Source organism: Xiphophorus couchianus, chromosome 8 (assembly GCF_001444195.1).
Source record: "Xiphophorus couchianus chromosome 8, X_couchianus-1.0, whole genome shotgun sequence".
In the NCBI taxonomy this organism is placed as follows: Eukaryota; Metazoa; Chordata; class Actinopteri; order Cyprinodontiformes; family Poeciliidae; genus Xiphophorus; species Xiphophorus couchianus.
The window spans coordinates 13,310,387-13,329,880 of record NC_040235.1 but is presented as its reverse complement, the minus strand read 5'-3'; the positions used below and the strand labels follow the sequence as shown (position 1 = coordinate 13,329,880).

The following is a 19,494-nucleotide window of genomic DNA, read 5'->3' as shown; positions in this document are numbered from 1 at the left end:
ATTACACCTGTGTCCATTCTGGCGCTCACTGCTAAGCAATGTTGAATGTTATTCCCTCAAAGATGGATGTCCACAGAAGATTAAAAGTTTGATATTATAGCAACCGAAGAGTTGAGACACTGAACTGTCTTAAAGTTTTCAAGAACACAATAAGCTTCTGCTGCTACAGATTTTGTCCAGGATGTGTCCTTTCTTGCATTTTTTTTGTTTTAGGTGTATCCATGGTTTAACTTGACTGATTCACCATCCCAGGTTTCTACCTAAATTAAGGAAAAGTTCAACATTTATGCAATTGAGTTTTAGGTCACACAGCACCTCTAAAATTTAAATACATAATTTCTGTAAGTAGATAAGTTTAAAAAAAAACTACTGGCCATCCAGGATTGTGCAAAAATATTTTTCTATTCTGACTTGATGCAGACTTTCTGGTCTTGATCAACTTTTTCATTAATTTTCACATTAATGTTTGTGGTAGCAGCTAGACTCTGATCTTAATTGGTCATATAAATGCTTGTAAAGGCATTTATACGGCATTTATATTTGACAAACAGGAGTAGGATTTTCTTCAGACTGTTATGTCATAAAAAATGACCAAAAAGCCTTTGCGTGCACTGGTGCTGCATCATTGGTTGAAAGTAACAGATATAAAATCTTCCATACACCCAGAGCCTCCTTTAGTGATCAGTTTAATTTTTAAACATATTCCCGAAACACTAAGTTGGATTTAATATCAGTCTATTCTGTCTTTTTTATAGCCTGCTGTGCTTTAATTAAATTGTATAAACAACGCAACATACAGATATAGCCTCTTGTGTGTCGTGTTCCTTCGCAAATCGCATAATGTTGCAGTGAATGCAACACACCATCATCAGCACCTGTTTCTGGTTTCACACTGATGATATTAGGTTAATGCTGGCATTTATCAAAAACATTTTTCACTGAGCTTGTCTTTTGAGAAGATTCTCGCTTCGTCTTTTAGGCTGTCGGTGTTTAGTAGCTCAATAAACACAAATACAGTGGGAGTTCTCTGGTTCGTTTTGTTTAATTTCCATTCATTTTACAATATGGGGGCGCAACATTATGAGACTGTGAAAACCAAGCTACAGAAAATAAGAGAAAATAATGAAAAATAATTATAATTGTGTTATACAATAGGAGGATCAATGATTAGTTTACCTTTAAAACAGCAGTGTGCATCCAATTAATTTAAAACAACAAAACTACAGTTAATCATCATAAACTGAAAACAGAATAACAGATTATTACAAACAAATAGAAAATTAAAACTCATACTAAAACTACTACTGCCAAAATTACAATATATTGATTCTATAATATAGAATTAATACATCACAATTTTATAATTAATAAAATGTATAATTTTATAATTAAGTGATATATCAAAATTATGTAATATGTAAACATTTTAAATATATAATTTTTTGAATTTGTTATTATATACAGTATATATATATATATATATATATATATATATATATATATATATATATATACACACACACACACACACACACACACACAAAACAGGTTCAGTTTGTTACTACCAACAAGTTCCCTTCAAAAGGCTGTTTGATAAAACAAGATGAAGGCTGATGCATTTTTCTGGTCCTGCATAAAGAGCAAAACCTCACACACACAAAGGTCCATTGATCAGAATCACTTTAAATGACTATAGTAGGAATGATTCCTTGGACTAAATTAAAGCCTGTTTAAAACTTTTGCACACAACTGAATGTCTTTCCAAGTAAATTCAGAGCCATTCATCATTTTTGATTTCCCTTTTGGAATATTTCCACTTTGAAGCTGCATTTTTCATACAGTCCAAGAGAATCTTGGCATTCATTCACCAGTCAGATGTTCGTTTTACTGTACAGAATACACTGACGAAGAGGAACACATGCTGCCGTCTTGCTCTTGTCTTGGTCACGTTGCTCCAGCAGCAGATAGAGGACGGTTGGACAACAACAGCGTTGACCACTTCAGGACAGACAGAGTGGGTTTGACTCCAAAATACTTACCTCTCATCCCCCCTCCTCCTCCTTCCTCTCTCTCGCCTCTCATCACCTCTGGAGAGTGAAGGAGCATCGCAGTGTGAGAAGCCACCCTGAAGATCTCATCAAGGATCCAATCAGTGCTTGAAAATGAAATGCACTCTCCTCTCTGGTTGTGATGATGGGTAAAAAGACATATTGAGAGGGCCTGTTTGGAAGTAAAATCTCTGCATATGCAAATAGGGCCTAAAAATTTTAATGAATTTAGGAGTGTCTCTGATCATGTCAAAGCCACAGAGGGGAGAAAAATATGTGCAGATTAGCCCATTAATATTTATAGACTTTTTTTATATATACATGTGCACATAGATATATCTGGCATCAGGTTTGGTTGTGTCTATTAATCCAGGTGGGTGCTCTCGGTTCCTCTAACGGGGAAATGAATGAGCATTTTAGGAGGAAGCTGGATATCCTAATAATCAGGTAAGCAAATAGCAGGCAATGAGAGAGTTTCCTTCTGTCAGTCATTCCCAGAATTGCTCCTGTCTGGTCTGTGAGTCATTTTAATTTAATGGAGCGTGTGCCATGCTCCCCTCCAGCTCCCCCACAGCATTTAGAGAGACCACACTGGACCCCAGGAAGGCCTCCACACCCACTAGGACGCTCCCCAACCTCCACAGGGACCCAGCAGACGGTCCACCCTGGTTCTCAAATGGGAACAAAGCGTTCCCCAGTCCAAAGTGGTTAAACTGTCATTTCGAATTGTCTGGACATCGTGATTACCGGCATGGGAGGAATTATATATTTAGCTTTATGTCCATCGCCATTTCCTCCCCCCGCCCTGATCTGAAGTGACTGGCCCAGTAGTGCTTTCGATATTACTATCTCTGAGGGGTTTAAACCTTCCCCCAGGAGACGGGAGTAATCAAGGACTGCCAGCAGGAGAGCAGCAGCAGGAGGAGGAGGATGAGAGGTGTGGGGCGGCTGCTGATGGGATGGCGAACAAAATGACAATGGACGTGATTTTACAGATATAATTGTTTCCCTGACGCTTGTCTGAGAAAGAGAAGTCTAACAGAAAGGAAAATTGTGTGATATGAGTAACTGGGATCGAGAAAGTTTTTTTGAACAGAATTGTTTTTGGAAAATCGGGAAGAAAATATGTTTTTGTTAGAGAAATGTTCTTTAATTCATTTTTCCCACTTCTTGATATTAGGAGTAAAACTTTTTGTCTGAGTTCCTCCAGCATATACATTTTTCCTAGTTTTCAAGAATGGCAAAAAACACAATTGTGTTGCCATAACCTTAGTGCTGTTAAGTAAACACTTACCTGCTTTTTAAAATTATTTTTTAATTTAAGCAAACCAAATAAGGGTTTTGTCATTTATTTTAATGTTTTATTATAATTTCTTATTTTTGCCCTTTTTCCTGCCTTTATATTTCTAAAAACAACATTTTTATCTTTTAGAAACATTTTATGTTTGAATGGTTTTTTTTTTTTTTCAAATTCTATATTTTTATAATTTCTTGTAGCTCTTTTAATTTGTTTATTTATTATCTGTTAATACATGATGAATTTGTTGGTTGAAATTCTTTGGTGCTTTTAAACATGCTTTATTTACTTTATTTATTTTATATAACTGCATATTTCATACATATTACATATATAAATCTTGTAGATTTATTTAGTTTCATTTATTTACAAAATATTGTGTCTTGGTATTTTATTTGTAGAGCATAATTCATGCATTTAAATTAGATGACAGATAGACAGAAAAAATGAACAGTACAGCTATAAATAGGTCAGCATTGATATTCTTCATTTAGGTTCTTAAAAATACTGATCAGTGAATACTTAGACTTTTTTTCTGTCATTTATCCGTATTTTTTTTTCTTTTGTAAACCTCTTCCCCTCAGCCTCTCATCCATCCTAATAGGAATCATTTATCCTCAGTAAAGTCACTGTGTGGTTATAAACAAAAGTGACCGTCAGAAAAGCAGATGAACTCAGCCAATGAACAGGACAGGAAGCCTCTTAATCTGCAACCCAATCCAGCCGTAGTTTAGTGAAACCTGGCTCAGCTTCGCCGGTCGAGGCTTGCGAGGAAGGAAGTGAAGGGCTCAGGAAGCAGCGCTCAGAGCTTTCACCAGTCATATCCATCACAGCACACAGTGATGGAAGCATGTGTGTGCATGTGTGTATGTGTCCCTGTTTCACCAGTCATATCCATCACAGGACTCTGTCTCCAGGCCCGGGCGGGGGGACTTGGAGGGTCATTAGAGGGGCTGGGCTGCAGGCTGCAGTGCTGCACTTTAACTAAACATCTTTTCCATAAAATAAATGCTTCCAGGTTAGAGCAGGTCTTGGAGAAGCCTGGTCGCCTCGCTTTTGCTGCCACTCATCTGATCCCAATTACCAGACACATGGGGTCAATGCCAGCCAAGAGTTTATGGCTATAAACTGGAGCCGTTGGACTCCAAAATGAACCCTACCACCAAAGTGTTGCATCTTTGGGGCCTGCTTGTCACTCAGCTGTGATACATCATTTAATGTAGCCGCTATATTTACAATAGCTTTGTCTGTAGGTAAAGTGTTTAGTTTAGTGGTTAAAACTGTTGGGATATCAGACCAGAGACTTCCTCCGTTTTTATTTACCTTTATTCAAACCTTTTCAGCAAGTACAGAGAATAAATATTTTTGATTTCATAAAATGTACTTACAATACCTTGCTAAAGTATTCATTCCCTTTTAAAATCATTTTTCTTATTGTCTGAAAAGTGACGTGTGCATTTGTATTCAGCCCCCTTTTATGGGGATGCCCCTAAGTAAAATCCTGTGCGACGAAACAGCCTTCAGACTTCATCTAATTAGTAAATAAAAAACACCTGTTTGTAATCTGATGCCAGTATAAATACAGCTGCTCTCTGACTCTCAGAGGTTTGTTAGAGAACACGAGTGAACAAACATTAAGATCGAGGAACACAGCAGACAGACCAGGGAGAACGTTGTGGAGAAGTTTAAAGCATGGTTGTTAGAAGAAAAATCATTCAATGTTTGGAGCATCACTCTGTTCATTCATCTTAAAAAGGAACCAGTATGGCACATGTGCCAAGACAGAAACTGACATGCCAGGTATGAATTTAGTTAATCAGAGAAGCAGCCATCAGAAGTTTTTAACTTCTGGTTAAAAAAGAAACTCTTGCCCAAAATGCAAAATATTGTGTGGGGTGGAACGTTAACTGCACACCATCCTGAATATGTGATTTCACAATAATGAAACATGAGATGTAATATGAATACATCTCTTTATGTGGGCTCATTGTATAAAATGCTATCATATACTGAATATTGTGGTTTTACCAGAAATACCTTGTCAGCTGTGCAGATCAAAGTCTTGTTATTGAATATTTACTGTACATATTCCACTTTTACAATTTAGTTTTTTATTTTTATGTACATTTTTGTTTCTACAACCTTCTCTCAGGTTATTAGGATACTTCAAGCTTTCATGTTGCAGAGTACATGAAAGCATGTAGTTGCACTGAGTAGTCTGTGAATACCAACGACGGACACCATAGGATTTGTAACAATGAAAAATTATGCTAAAATGTGATTTGTGTAAATTAGTTAAACCACCGTTTGTGTGTAGTTGCATCAAACGCAAGTAACCTGATCTCTGAGGAGAGGAAGAGTCGATCATGGTGATGTATATGTGCTTGTGTATGTGTGTTTGTGTGGACTGAGTGTGCATTTGCATCCATACATTATTGAATAATTGCTTCCCGATGCTCTCCTCTTTTCCCTCGAATATTAATTACAGATTGATGAAACTTTGTTGGTCAGAGGGGTTGACGTTGAAAGAGGAAATGGGGGGGTGAAGGTGGGGATCAAGCTGTTTGAATGGAGGGTAAACTTATTCAGTGCTTGTTGTGTGTGGTTTGTGGCTGTGTTGGGAGGCAGGATGGGGTTGATGGGTAATGGAGTAAAGCATCAACAGCGTTCAGTTTCAGGGAAAATCATTTTTCTTGGTTTAAATGATAAGATTTTAAAAGCAGCACGATAACAATTGACATTTATCCCCTTTTGACTGAAAAATACGCTTAAGAAAGACTTTGTGCTACTTTTGTAAAGTCCCTCATATTGAGGAGATTTCTAGCTTGTTAAGTCTAGTTGTAATACTCAGTATACAGTTTCTGGAGTTTGTTCAGTGGTGCCTTATTGCACACTTTAAGCTAAACCACAAAATGAGATTGCAACATACCAACAACAGCTAAAGTGAACTCAGATGCTTTTGTTTCTTTATATGTGTTTTTATTCTGCATAACTATTTAATTCCAGGGTAGCAAACTAACTCAAATGAAGCTATATGGTTTTATTAACACAGAAATCGAAAAACCCAGAGGCTGCATGGAAAAGAAGATGGCACCATCTAGTGGACGTCTGAGGTAAGATTAAAAAAAATTAATGGGATTGTATAAACAAAAAGCCGTGCATCAAGCGTCTAGAAAACTAATAAAAAGGTCGCCTTTTTACATTGACATAAAAAAAATTTTATTTGTAATTTATTGATTGTAAATATTTTTAAGATATCTTGAATACTCCTTTTAAAGAGCAAAAAATTCTACTGAAAGAAATTTTATTAGGTTATGATTACAATAATTTCATATTCACAATAGAAGACAGATACGGTGTATCTGTTTTAGAGCTGTGTTTGTATTGTCTGATGTGCATTCATATCAAGTTAAAAGGCAAATTTTCATCCTCATTGGGTAATCAGAAGCCAGACAGTGACAGTCATGAAATTATAGATTTTTATATTGTTTAGATATGCTTTGTCCAGTTGAGTGGACAGAGGGTCTGAAGGAATCATTTCTCCATACTGAAAAATTGGGGAACTCAAAAAGTGGATAAACGTTTCTCAAATGATCAGGAGAAACTGTTGCAATCGAAACTCGTATTCAGTAGATTTGAGGTTTTTATGATGGGAAACAAAGTTAAAAAATAGAGGAAGCCTTTCTTGCACAATTCAGAATTTTTAAGATTGCAACAACACCTTTGGTACTTTACATTATTAAGATTCCCTTCACTGTGATACAAATGAAACTATGTTATGATACAATATGCAGTACTATTGTAAACTTTATTAGCCGTGTTGTTAGTAAAATGCTTAGACACATAATAATAAAAAAATAAAATAATATTTTAATCTTCTGCTGATTTTGTAAGTCTGTCATTTTATAGCAGGTTCATTTTAAAGCTGTGAGACTGAATGTTGACCAAAAATATAGAAAAACAAAAGGTGCACAAATGTGTCATGGGGGTTCCTCCCCCGTGTCTCACTGTGTGGTAAACTTTCAGCTCAGTTATGATTGTGTCACACATGTTTGATTTTATAGATTCTGTCTTGTTCTATCTGCCTTTTGTTAGATAGAACAAAAGTGATGTTATAAAATACATGCAGATTCCCTCAAAAATACCAGTACTCAAAAGGGGCTGTAGTACCAACTGTAATGGGAGTTTCCAAATGATGCATTGCTTCCTGAACTCAGATTTCTTAATAAGGATGACACATATAGCAAATCCCACAGAGGCCTATCAATGAATGATGATAGATGTGGGTATTTTTTTTGTTTGTTTTGTTTTTTTGACAAGGTTGCTGAGACAAATTACAGTATGTCGCTGTAAATTACCACAGTTCCCGTATTGGCTTCTGAAGTTTATGATTTGATAACAATCTGGTGATTCCTTTATGAACATCAGAGGAATTCCTGTCTCTTTTTTCATGGAGCTGAGCAAAAAGTCTTTTCAGGAAGAAATCCTATTAAAAAAACAACCAAGCAGGGGACAGATAGTGAGGGACATTATTCATATTGCATGTGGTTGGATAAGGAATTCACCTATTTATCCAGGCAGACAGAATAAAATAAAAACAGGGCACAAGGAAGTGTTTTCCAACTAACGGGCTAAAAAAACACAACAATAAAACTGACAGATTGTACAACCTATTGCCTTTCTAGCAACTGGTCCAGTTTCTTTTTTGCCATAGGCATTTTGAGATAAGATCATCTTAACCTTAATCGCTTGTTATTTCAATGTTCCAGGAACAGGAAATGTGTTTAAGTTGTGGTTTTAGGTCACAGTAACAAAAAGGCCTAATGACAAATGTAAAAAGACCAGAGGTTGTGAATTCGTTCTGCAGATTCAGTATTTGCTGCCATGCATGAGGAATCCGCCACAATTTTCTAAACTCTGTAAGTTGAAGTGGAAGCTTTAAACTTTACAATAAGCTCTTACATATGTAACAAAAGACAAAACTTTAATAACCATTGCAATCTTTCAAATTAGGTTTGACATCCAATCATGTTCGTCTTTGACTTTGACTGCTCCTGCAGCTGTGCATTTTTATCTGATGCATTAATAATTTCTTATGAAAATGCAACAACATGTGCAAATTTATGTCACTGTCACATGTCAGCCATAGGAACTTCAGGGTCGCTATCTGTGGTTGGTATTTAACTTCTCCATTTATGCTTCATAAAGAAAACAACACGATATTTGCCAGTTACAGCAGTTTAAGGTGTGTCCACACAGACACAACTTAAAATACTAAAACTTAGATTCAGCCATGTAGTCTCCTGAGAGTTAATGAAAAGCAGCAGTGCCCTCGCAAGCATTTTTACACTTCTTCTCAAATCTAGTCTTAACCACAAGCCTTAATATATTTTATTAGGATTTTATGTAGTAGACCAAGACAAAGAAATGCTTAATTGTGAAGTGGAATGAAGTGGTTATGCAAAAGTTTTACTCATAAAAACTTGAAGCGTCTTCACAAAAGAGTGGCAAGAAGAAAGAAGGCCAACTTTTTGGTCTAAATGCAAAATGGTAAATGAGATGGAAGAATAATATGACGCATCTCTATGACACATCATTGCAATGATGTGTCATAGCAATGAAACATGGTGGTGGCAGTATTAAACAGAGGGGATACTTTTCTTTAGCAGGGAAAGAAAAGATGTAGATGATGACAGGTCAATCCTAAAAGAAAACTTAGAGGCTGCAAAAGACCTGAGGCTTTAGTGGAAGACACAAGAGCTTGAGCTATTTTAAAAAGAACGGGCACAACTTTCAGTTGTTACATGTGCAAAGCTGGTAGCAATACAGCACAAAACACTTGCCGCTGCAGTCGTAGTTAAAGGAGATTGCAGACTTTGGTAGATGAATACAATACACAATTTTCAGGTTTGAGCTAGTCAATCACATAAAATCCCAATAAAACATTGAACTATGTGGTTGAAATGTGACAAAATATGTAACAGTAGAAGAGGAATGAACATTTTTACAGCAATGTAAACCAGAAGTTTCTTGGCCAATACCCTGAATTACTCATAATCTCAGAAAAAAGTCCATTAATTTTTCTGAAAAAGATGATGTCAAAATAAACTGTCTTATTTTAAACTAAATATTACTGTAACAAGTCCAGTCTCTTGCCAGTAAAGTCATGGCACTTCCTCATCTTCAGCTGATATTAGAGAAGCTGTTGCTGCTTCGCTTGCAATCCAGCAACTGATCTAAATCAAGACCTTTCTTTTTCTCATGCACGTACAAAGAACTGAAACCTGCACAAAGTCTCAAAGTATGCTTGAGTTCAAAGTATGCTTGAGTTATCAAATGTTTTAAAAATGAAAGAGTCTGAGACCAATATTGCATGTCTTCACTATTGCACAAAAGGACGGAGCTCAAATTTCCCCTGGCAGCATTTCGAGAAATGTTAAGAAGCCGTCTCTTGAAATAAACCAATGTGTGAAATGTAATCTCTTTAATTAAGTAGACAACAAAGACAAATTATAAAAATACAAAAATCTATATTTATTGCACATAAATTTAAAATGTGTTTACTTTGCAGCATATTTGGGCTTTAAAAAACTATACATACTATCATTTCTTAAAAAATGCAACATGTTTTTTGTTCAACGCCTCTGTGTCCTCAGTACTTTGTAGATTGTTCTTGACACTTCAGTGTCCCTCTTGTCTTCAGATCTTGCTCAAGAACAGGGCAGTCACATGCAAAGGATGTGACTAATGCTCTATAATATCCTCTTTCACTTAAAAACCTCCTCAAAGTCTCATGAAAAAGCGGCTCCCTTCTTTATCCAATCGCAGCAGAGTCTTGTTGGACTGGGACAGAATAGTCCTCAACTTCTCCGCTGATATCTTTTCCACCAAGATAGAGCCGCATTCTTGCTTCCTGGAACAAGTCACCTTCCAGGTGGTGCAGTTGACATACATAAGAAGATCCAAAAAGCTGGCATCAAGGAAAATAGAAGCAGCATTAGTCCAAGATGAGAGCAGGATGTCAGCTACGGTTGTTTTCCCACTTCCAGGAAGTCCCTCCCTCAGGTAACAAGACTTCACCGGTATTTGCGAGTAGATCCTGGAGTCTCACTGACATCCCTTCCCTGAAAATGAAAAGTAGCTCTGTAATTCTGAACCATATAACATTATTAGCTGAAGGCATCAGTACAAACTCTTAGTTTCATAACACTAATGTAAATACTGCCAGTAGGAAAAAAAAGAAAAGTCCTAACAGTGAGCCATGTGGGACACCTCAGATTTCTCAAAAGTAACATATAGTGCAAGGGAAAAAAATATGCTGTTTGTGTGTTCATATGCTTTGAAGTCCTTGAACTGTGTCACCTGGATGAGCAAAATATAAGTAAAATCCTTAAAAATTATTGAAATATGAGCAAAATATGAGCAAAATTTGAACATCTGCATAATTTGCAAAAAATACCTAACAGAAAAAATATTGGTTTGAGTTAACAAGTATGAAATTGTTTGTCTATGGGTAAGAAATTAGTGCACTTGCGTAGCTACAATGTATGGGTTGAAAGAATCAGCTGACCTTGGAATCGTTTTAATTTCATGCAGTCAAATTATTGGGCTTCCAGTAAATGAGATTAAAAAGGAAGAGGAGTCTGCTCTTTTTTTCAATGGGATTGGAAAACTGTCTCTGACTCACTTGTTTTGCAGCCTGTAAGGCAGCGAAACTATCACAGAGGCGTCTCGTTTTTTTTGTAGTGAGATAAAACTCGGAGTAACGAGCTTTCAGATGCGATCTCAGATTTTCCTCTGTGGGACGTTCAGCAAAAAACAAACTCGTTGAAAGAGAATGTTAAAAGAAACAATGTTCTTCTTTTACTTCCTTCTTGAACATATAATTTTATATTATTGTGTCTAAAATGGGTGAATTTGTCTAGTAGCTTACTAATGGAGTTTCCTACATTAGTAAGCATTCTTTTATTTTATGCATTTAGCGCAGTATTTCAACTTCATTTCTTTCTTCTTTTTTTTTTTAGATAGTTGTTTTCTATTCTAAAGACTTTTACTAGAACCTAAAGGCAGTGATGATAGTAGAGGATCATATCACTGTGGACAACAAGAGACAGATATCAAACAACACAACAGTATCGTAACTCAGCGTCACGTCTTACCTTCACTAACAACTATTTCCTCAACTTCGTTTCCTTTGTCTTTCTGTAGGCCTGAGGGAAAATTAACATTATCAGGAAAACAGGGGACTTATTTAACACCTTAGCTAATCAGTTCCAGAGTTAATAATTACCAACTAATTTAATCATGACAAGTGTAAACATAGAAGAGGCCTAATATATCAATGATTTGACTTCAACTGACTATTTTTTTGAAGCTGTTAAATGGTGCTTTCAAAGATAGTAACGTTGTTGTTCGGTACAGAAGAATGGAGCTGTTCAGACTTACAGGCAGCTGCAGACATGGACTCCACATCACCAGCCAGGCAGCTATGGGTCCTGGGAGTTCTGATATCTATAAAACAAGGGGACCTTTGATTTAGTGTGTTGATACAAAATGTTAGATAAAAAATATATAAAAGCACAAATACAAAGAAAAGAATAGTGGATGGTCTGTCTGCCTCTAAAAGCAAAACACAGCACATTTACATTGGAATAAGACATATTAGCTTTAAATTAATGCTTTACAGTATGCTTTCTATTCATTTCTCCTGCAACACGTTTAACGAATTTGGAATTTGAAGTTTAGGAACAAAATGCAGCACTTTTCAAAAGATTTTATGCTAACCTTAGTAAAGATGATTAAATTATTTTTTGTTGCATTATAATAATCTCACAATGAAAATTTAAGAAAAATCCAAACATTAAGTAACTAATAAAATTATTGGTTTCCACACTTATTTGAAATCTTAACGTTTCAATTAAATGTAGCTGAATCATTTTTACTGTAACCATTTCCTTTGCAATGTGGATGAGAGTATTTAGGAACTATAACATGATCCCCTTTTACTTTGAGGTACAAATATGTGACAAAGGGGCCAATTTCTCTTTCTACTAAGCAAAGAGGGAAACACAAGTACTTGTACTTATGTTAAACAGAAATTAAGAAATGGCTGCAAGAAAAAAGCCATAGTGTCTTTAAAAAAAAAATAAAATTTCTTAACTTGGGATTTTTTTTCTTCCAACTCAATATTGAAGTTAAAGTTTGGATTCTTCTACTATTTTTGTTTGTGAGCGTATTCAACTACAAAAAATGTGATTATTTTAAGAATTTTTACACTTTTATAGTGACACCAACAAATGTGGAAGATGCTGGATGATAATGTTAAGGTGTTATTACAAGAGCATTATGACTTCATTTTTCTTCCCGTCTCTTATTTACATAGTTAACACTCAGTCTTTGTGTCAACAATATTCTTGTAAGTATCGCTCAGAATGCGATACTTACACGAAGTAAGTATCTGACTTTTGCTGACGTTTCCTGAATATAGTCACCCAGAGATTTCTATACCCGTAACTCAAACAGGATTTCTTGTCAAATTAGCCTGTTCGTTTATCTGAAAGTGTGTATAATAAGTGTACAAGGGAAGAGGGTGTTAGTTTGGATGAAAAGCGCTGGAGCAAAAAAGCACCTACGCATTCACAAATAGCTGTGAATTTCCCCTTTTGGCAAAACCAAGCAGGGTGATTCCAGGCAGATTCATGAAGTCCTCAACTTCAACAAAAAAAAAGCAAAGTCATGCTCACATGTCTAGTATAAACAAAATGTCACATGCTGGTGAAATTCCACTAAATTAAAATGACAAAGGGTACGGTACTAAATCAAACATGAGATCGTCAAAAACATTTTGAGAAACACTTCCTCTTTCAAGTGGAAATTGCATTGCCATTGCCATACATAAAAAAACCTAGATTTATGTTTCTGATTGAAATAATGTGTTATTGTTGATTTTACCACAAAGCCTTTATTTTTTTTATCTCTTTAGCAACAGAACTAAAGTTCTGTTGCTTCCTGTTCTGGCTTGGCTCCAGAACAGGAAGGATATGAAGCATGCTGTGAACTGCACAGACAGTAATGTCAGACTGTTTGAGCTTTTAGGTCAAACACTAAAAACATGAGAGACACTCCAGAATTTTCTAGCAATGCAGCAAGTTATAAAGCTAAATAAAGAACCAAAGTGAAAGTCAGACTCAAGTGATGCTTCCCTTTTCCACTGGTCTGTTATGCATCTCTTCTAGATTTATCTGTGCATCACTTTTTGTTTTACTTTCTTTCTCAACTTATCTATGTTGACAAATTCATTTAACATTCCCAAATGTGGAAAATTCTTAGCTATTTTTTCAGATTTGGCTTGTTTCACACACTGATGCTTCCTTAGAAGTAGACGTTACTCTACAGAAGAATATTCCGATTTTCTCAAATACTTTATTCAGTAACTGTATAGCAATCTGAAACTTAAGTGGTCAGAATTATATGGTGAAGTAAAATATGTACAAATGCTTATTAACAAAATCTAAACACTGTACAATATGCTGCTAGTAATGATTTATATTGCTATTTATATTGTCAGATTTTTAGTATATATTTTTTTTCAGGTAGTAGCATTGCAAACCAACAAATTAAAAAGTTTTAGTGATGACATTTTAAATACAGGCTGCAATTTTTCACTAAGCTGCAAAACAAACAAAAAACTGTGGTAGGATGTAATAGTCCTGAGAAAAATCCCACAGCCCACGACCAATACAAGATTGAGGGATGGATGGATGGATGACCCATGTTGACCCATGTTGTAGTCACCAAACAACCCCTGTACTATCACCACTTCTAACACCTACACATAAGCAATGAGTACCAATGTGAACTTATCAAACCAAAGAGCACTTGTGTGCTGCAAGTCCTTCTGAGATAAGATTGTACATATGCAATACAACAGCTCCAAGTTGCTGTCTTACTTTTTCTTAACTGAAATAGTTTGAGCTTATATTTCTTGATGCTGCAGTGAGCTGCTAAAATACATCCACACTTCCTGTATTTATTCAATATTGTATTTTGCTAAGGAAAGTGTTTTTCTTGCAATGGTTGGTGGATCTCTGAAAGAGTTTAGCACAAAAATATCAGTGCTGAATTTGCTTTTCATACACAACCATAATCCCCCCAACCAATTTTCAAGCACCAGCTTTATTTCTAACAAAGTATCCGACCGGGACTTGGCATCAATAAATGCCTTTCCTAAATGACTTGGGTTGGTATCAGGGACTGAAAACCTTAACTGGGACATACGTGACTTCATCTTTCTTTACAAATTGATAATTTTTGGACAGTATAATGTTGCCAAAAATACTAACAAATGACATTAAGTTTTGGTTCTGTGTTTAATTGAATAAGCAGGCAGTTACCTTTTCGGCGTCGGTAAATGACCACTCCAAGACCAATGGCAGTCAATACTAATCCTACACACAAAACAACGATGAGGATGTCATTTTCTCCTTGACGGAGTGGTATGTCATCTGTAGTAAGAGAGAAAATACAGAGCAACCTCTTTAATAATGTACATAAAATTAATCTCAGACAAACATTTTGTTTATGTCCACATATGGGTTTTATAAACCACTTTGGAAAGAACCAAATTTACCAAAGACAAATTGCAGCAGACTTCCCTATAGTGGGCAAAAGCAAAACTAATAGTCGCTGTGAAGGAGAAATAGTTTAGCCTTATGCAACAGTATTTGTGCTGAGCATCAAAATATCTTTTCAGATTACTTTTACTGTTTTAGTTGGTGATTTTTATCGTTTCCTAAAGAATACTGGATCCTCTCTGCTTTAAGCTGATCAAGTTCTGTCCCTTAAAGACTAAAATTAACCTCCAGTCTTTTAGAATATACTTTCCAGTGAACCTAAAAAGCAGACCATATAGCCAAAAAATAAATAAAAACTAAAGATTTTTTTTCTCAGCACCCCTACACGATGTTGAATTGTTCCAAAACACCTACAGTTGCAGTAAAAAGAAGGGGTAATTCTTGCATCTCTTTGCCACTGTAGGTAGGTGCAAAGATAAGTTTGCTTTCATATCGACTTGAGGGAGCCTGAGAGTTCATTTAAGATGTGAAAAAAGGGGGGAAAGCATGAACAAAACAGGAAACTGAAGTAGCACAAAGAAGAAGATATAATTTCTTGCTGATTTCCAGAGTCCAGAGTAAATTTTCTATGACATTTAAACTTTGAACTGATTCTTTTCCCATTTAGTACCTTTCTAAAGCAAGTTCTTTGAGCACTATATTAAAAAAAAAACCTTCACAAATGTTAAGAATTTACCTGGAATGTGAAATGTTGCAGACGAGTGGTCTTTTGTAAAGTTACATGTGTATTTTGTTTTCTCTGAAGAGCTGACTTCAATCTGACTGACGACTTTAATGAGACCGTCTGGCGTTGTTGTAGTTGTGGTGTTGGAACTGTAACTCTGCAGATGCCCATCCTGCCACACAACAGGAGACTGAGGGTATCCCTCAGACTGGCAGGTTAACACCACTTTATCCCCCTCTGCTGTCCTCTCAATCTGTTTTGAGACTGAGTGATATGGTGCTAGAAAAGAATAAACAAGATTAGCGACATTTTATTAGAATAAATAATGTAAATAAGAATTCAAATGTTGTATTTGAGTTCAGACATAATGGATTGGTTTAAACTAAAGCACATTTATGTTTTGGAGGCACTGGATCTAAGTAGATGTCAAACTTTGCCCATTTTTGTTTGTTAAAGTCAAAGTCTGTGCATGCCTACTTTTGCACTTATTGTCTCAAAAGATCAAACAAAATCCCAATAAAGTCTAAAAATGTTTTAGGTATGTGAAAACCTCTGCAAGGAACTGCATCTGAAAAGGTCTCAAGCTTTTTCTCTATCAGACTGAACAGTGATGGGTTTAGTTTCATTTTCAAAATTAGTTTTACTTTTAACTGCCCAGAAATAACCATGTGCAACAGTCATTGAGCAAGACCATTCCTGGAACAAACGTCCTGCTGTAATGAACAAAAAATGCACATCGTAACAGACTCAAAGAGTGATCTTACCTCCAACTGACAAAGCTATAGTTTTATAATCAGTCCCTTCTGTTGTTTGAACCAAACACTGATACGTCCCAGAGTCAGTGATCCTGAGATCTGAAATCTTTGAAGTGAGATGGAAGGGAAAAAAATTATTATGTACCATAAGACAAACTACTTCAAATGAACTTGAATCATAACTTCATTTCTACTTCTGTCTCCAAGCATTTAATGAAGTACAACAAATCATAAAATTGTGTTGCATATTGTTAATGCACATATTGCCCTAACAGGATTAAGAACGAACAAACTTCAAAGTCATTCATTTTTGGCAGCATAAAATGTGTTGGCAAGTTCAAACAGGCAAGCAACATATGTTATAAAGAAATTACCCAACTGTCTCATCAGTCATCTGACAATTGTTATGTAAACTCTGGTTAACAGAAACTGATTCGGTGCCAGAAACATTTTATTTTTCTTTTTATACAGAGAAAAGCTTCTTGTGGCCAGGCATTAAAAAATGGCATGTTTGCCATAATGCTTAAACTAGAATTCATCTGGTCAATACAATACAAACACATTGGTGTTTGTATTGTATTGACCAGATGCCAATTGACCAGATGCCAATGTGTTGTATTGACCAGATACCAATACAAACACACCAGTGTGTTTTGTATTGTTCATATTAAGTAAGTAAATAAATAAAAAGAAAAGAAATACCTGTATCTTTGCCCAGCTATTTTTCAGTTCATCAGTGAGAAGCTTCACTCGACCCTTGAACTTTGAAGAAGAAGAGCTCTCCAAGTTGCCTACTAGCCGTATCACTTCCTGATCTGGACTGCCGTCCATCCAATGCCAGATAACCTTGAGGTCATTTTGAGAATTTGCTGGTTTGGAAGAAAACCTGCAGCCCATCACAACATTTCCTCCATACTCAGAATTATATGAAGTGTGCTCTGCCTCCACTGTAAACAAGGCTGCAAGACAATAATGTGTAGTAGATGGTTTAGAATAAACTTGCACAAAATACATAACATACACACACTAAATCTCAGGTTCATTTAAGTAACAAGCTTGCTTTGCAGATTTAAGTTGGCTTGTGTGTAAAATTGAAATAGAAATAGAAATTCCTCATGTTTCACAAGTATATAGTTACTACCCACCTGCAAGAGATGGCTGCAGGGACACTTGCAGAACTACAAGAGCTACAACAATGACCAAGTCCATTGAAATCTGAGAATGAATAAAAAGTGTAAACAAAATATTGAAAACCTTTGGTCACAGATAATCACAAGTCACTTTGCAGATGAAGGTCAGCTGAAAATTTTGCAGTGCATGACACTGTGATCATCAACAACACATGATGCTAAGATATACATTTTTTTTATCACCGACCTAAGTATGACTAAGCTCTTACTGTTGCAAAATGTTTAGTTTAGATAACATCAGGAAACCACAAAAAATATAAGAATGTGTGTTCAGCTGTGGATAACATCATATTTCTTCGGCAGAATGATTCATAACTAAGAACTTCATGGAAACAGCTAAATATTTTCACACTGTGAAATGTCATCTCTGGTTTTGCCATGAATCTGTTTTACGAATTATTGTACAAAATAGTAACACTGAAACGGTATTACGTTTTCAGTGCTTACCACCTATGACTTCCACAAATGACTTAACAACATATGCTGAAAATGGTTTTGGGTCTCAGCTAACGTTCTGACTTATCAAATAAGGACTGGGCTATCAGACAGTTAATGCAGATTTTTTTAAAGCTCAGTTGGTAAAAGTTGGCACCTGCATTCCATTAGCAGGTGGTAACATTGCTTTTTTATTTTTGAAAACTCAAAATACTGTAATAGTAAAATCAAGTTGAGATGTAAATGTAAATCCTCTACTTGTCCAGACTTATCAAGACAGCATAAAAACCTAGATAAATTATCATGGAGTAATTTACAAACGCTTGCAGTTTCCATAAAAGGAGATTTATAAAATATATATATATATATATATATATATATATATATATATATATAAAATAATTTTAAAAAAATTGTAGTACTAACAAATAACTAACCTTTAAAAATATTTTTTTTTAACGTGGGGCAAAACATACATTAAATTAACGCTATAGTTAAGCTACTAAAATAGAGAGACAAAAGGTTTTTTAAAAACCTTTCGAAAATATACCTTTAAATATTCCCCTTGTATTACTTTAGTATGACTATATGAATAATAAAAATAGGTACCTACAACTATTAATCGTGGCTAAAAACAGAGTATTACTCAAACTGCTGTCCTACCTGCAGATTGATACAATCAGCCTTTTGTATTTTCATGTGCTGCTTCCTTCTTCCTTCACGTCTAAATGATACAATAATTTCTTCGAGCGCTTTTAATAAAGAGGAGGTCCTTCCTCCTTAAGTAATACACCCACACCGCATGGCTGTATCTAACTTAACTCAGTCATATGAATAAAGTTGAGGCGTGCTGCTCATCAGGGACTTCACAAATAGTATTATTACTACATACTATGTGTTCACTGTGTTTTAAAAAAAATGTAAAACTGTAAGTAAACGCTGTAAAGAAGTATTTAAACTTGTTTCTTTTTTCAAATATAGATATAAAGACCAAATTACACTTACCATAAACAACGAGTAGAAGAAGCAGTTTCCACTGTAACTGGCAGCCTCCCTAATCAGCTCTTTGCAGTTGAGGTGCGACGTCAGTAGTTTGTGACAACAGCGTAAAAAAACGTCCAGGAACTGTGAAGGCGTGAAGAAATGAGTCCCAGCTGACTCAGTGTGCGTTTTATACTGTCTGTTTTCCCCCCGCATTCTCGTGTGGTGTTTCGGGATTCTCCAAATCACAGAGACTCTTTTAAGCCAAGTCAGTCACTATTACCGTAAAAGTGACGGCGCATTTTTCTTTTCTTTCTTTTTTTTTTTTTTTGCTTTTGTTTTGTTTTATCAAGACCTTAACCATGATTTCTCACCAACATGAGAAACCAGGAGCTTCTTTAATAAACCGTGAATCAAATTATATCGCATGTAAAGTAACATAATACAAACTCACGTACAGTAAGTAACACAGAAGAATAAAAACGAAAGCA

General features: G+C 35.6%; 1 protein-coding gene across 2 annotated transcripts; it reads right to left on the bottom strand.

Moving 5' to 3' along the window:
* Positions 1–10,313: 10,313 nt before the first annotated feature.
* Positions 10,314–19,232, bottom strand: LOC114150253 (programmed cell death 1 ligand 1-like). 2 transcript variants are annotated; one of them, XM_028026599.1, is made up of 9 exons: positions 19,028–19,232; positions 17,543–17,612; positions 17,100–17,356; positions 16,407–16,503; positions 15,655–15,921; positions 14,739–14,849; positions 11,791–11,856; positions 11,505–11,555; positions 10,314–10,469 (listed from the first exon to the last, which is right to left on the bottom strand). In XM_028026599.1, exons 1-9 carry the CDS (start codon positions 19,217–19,219, stop codon positions 10,453–10,455), a joined length of 1,128 nt encoding a protein of 375 aa, XP_027882400.1. In that variant the 5' UTR covers positions 19,220–19,232; the 3' UTR covers positions 10,314–10,452. The 2 variants fall into 2 exon arrangements, with proteins under 2 accessions (XP_027882400.1, XP_027882401.1); XM_028026600.1 differs by lacking the exon at positions 19,028–19,232 and adding an exon at positions 18,686–18,781.
* Positions 19,233–19,494: the final 262 nt, after the last annotated feature.

Bases quoted from the DNA above. Each gene is read 5' to 3' on its own strand.
- LOC114150253 (XM_028026599.1), bottom strand. From the start codon at position 19,219: ATGCGGGGGGAAAACAGACAGTATAAAACGCACACTGAGTCAGCTGGG. The intron at 11,857-14,738 runs GTAACTGCCTGC...CTTGTTTTATAG, and splicing joins CATTTACCGACGCCGAAAAG to ATATCAGAACTCCCAGGACC. The intron at 11,556-11,790 runs GTAAGTCTGAAC...ATTTTCCCTCAG, and splicing joins GTCCATGTCTGCAGCTGCCT to GCCTACAGAAAGACAAAGGA.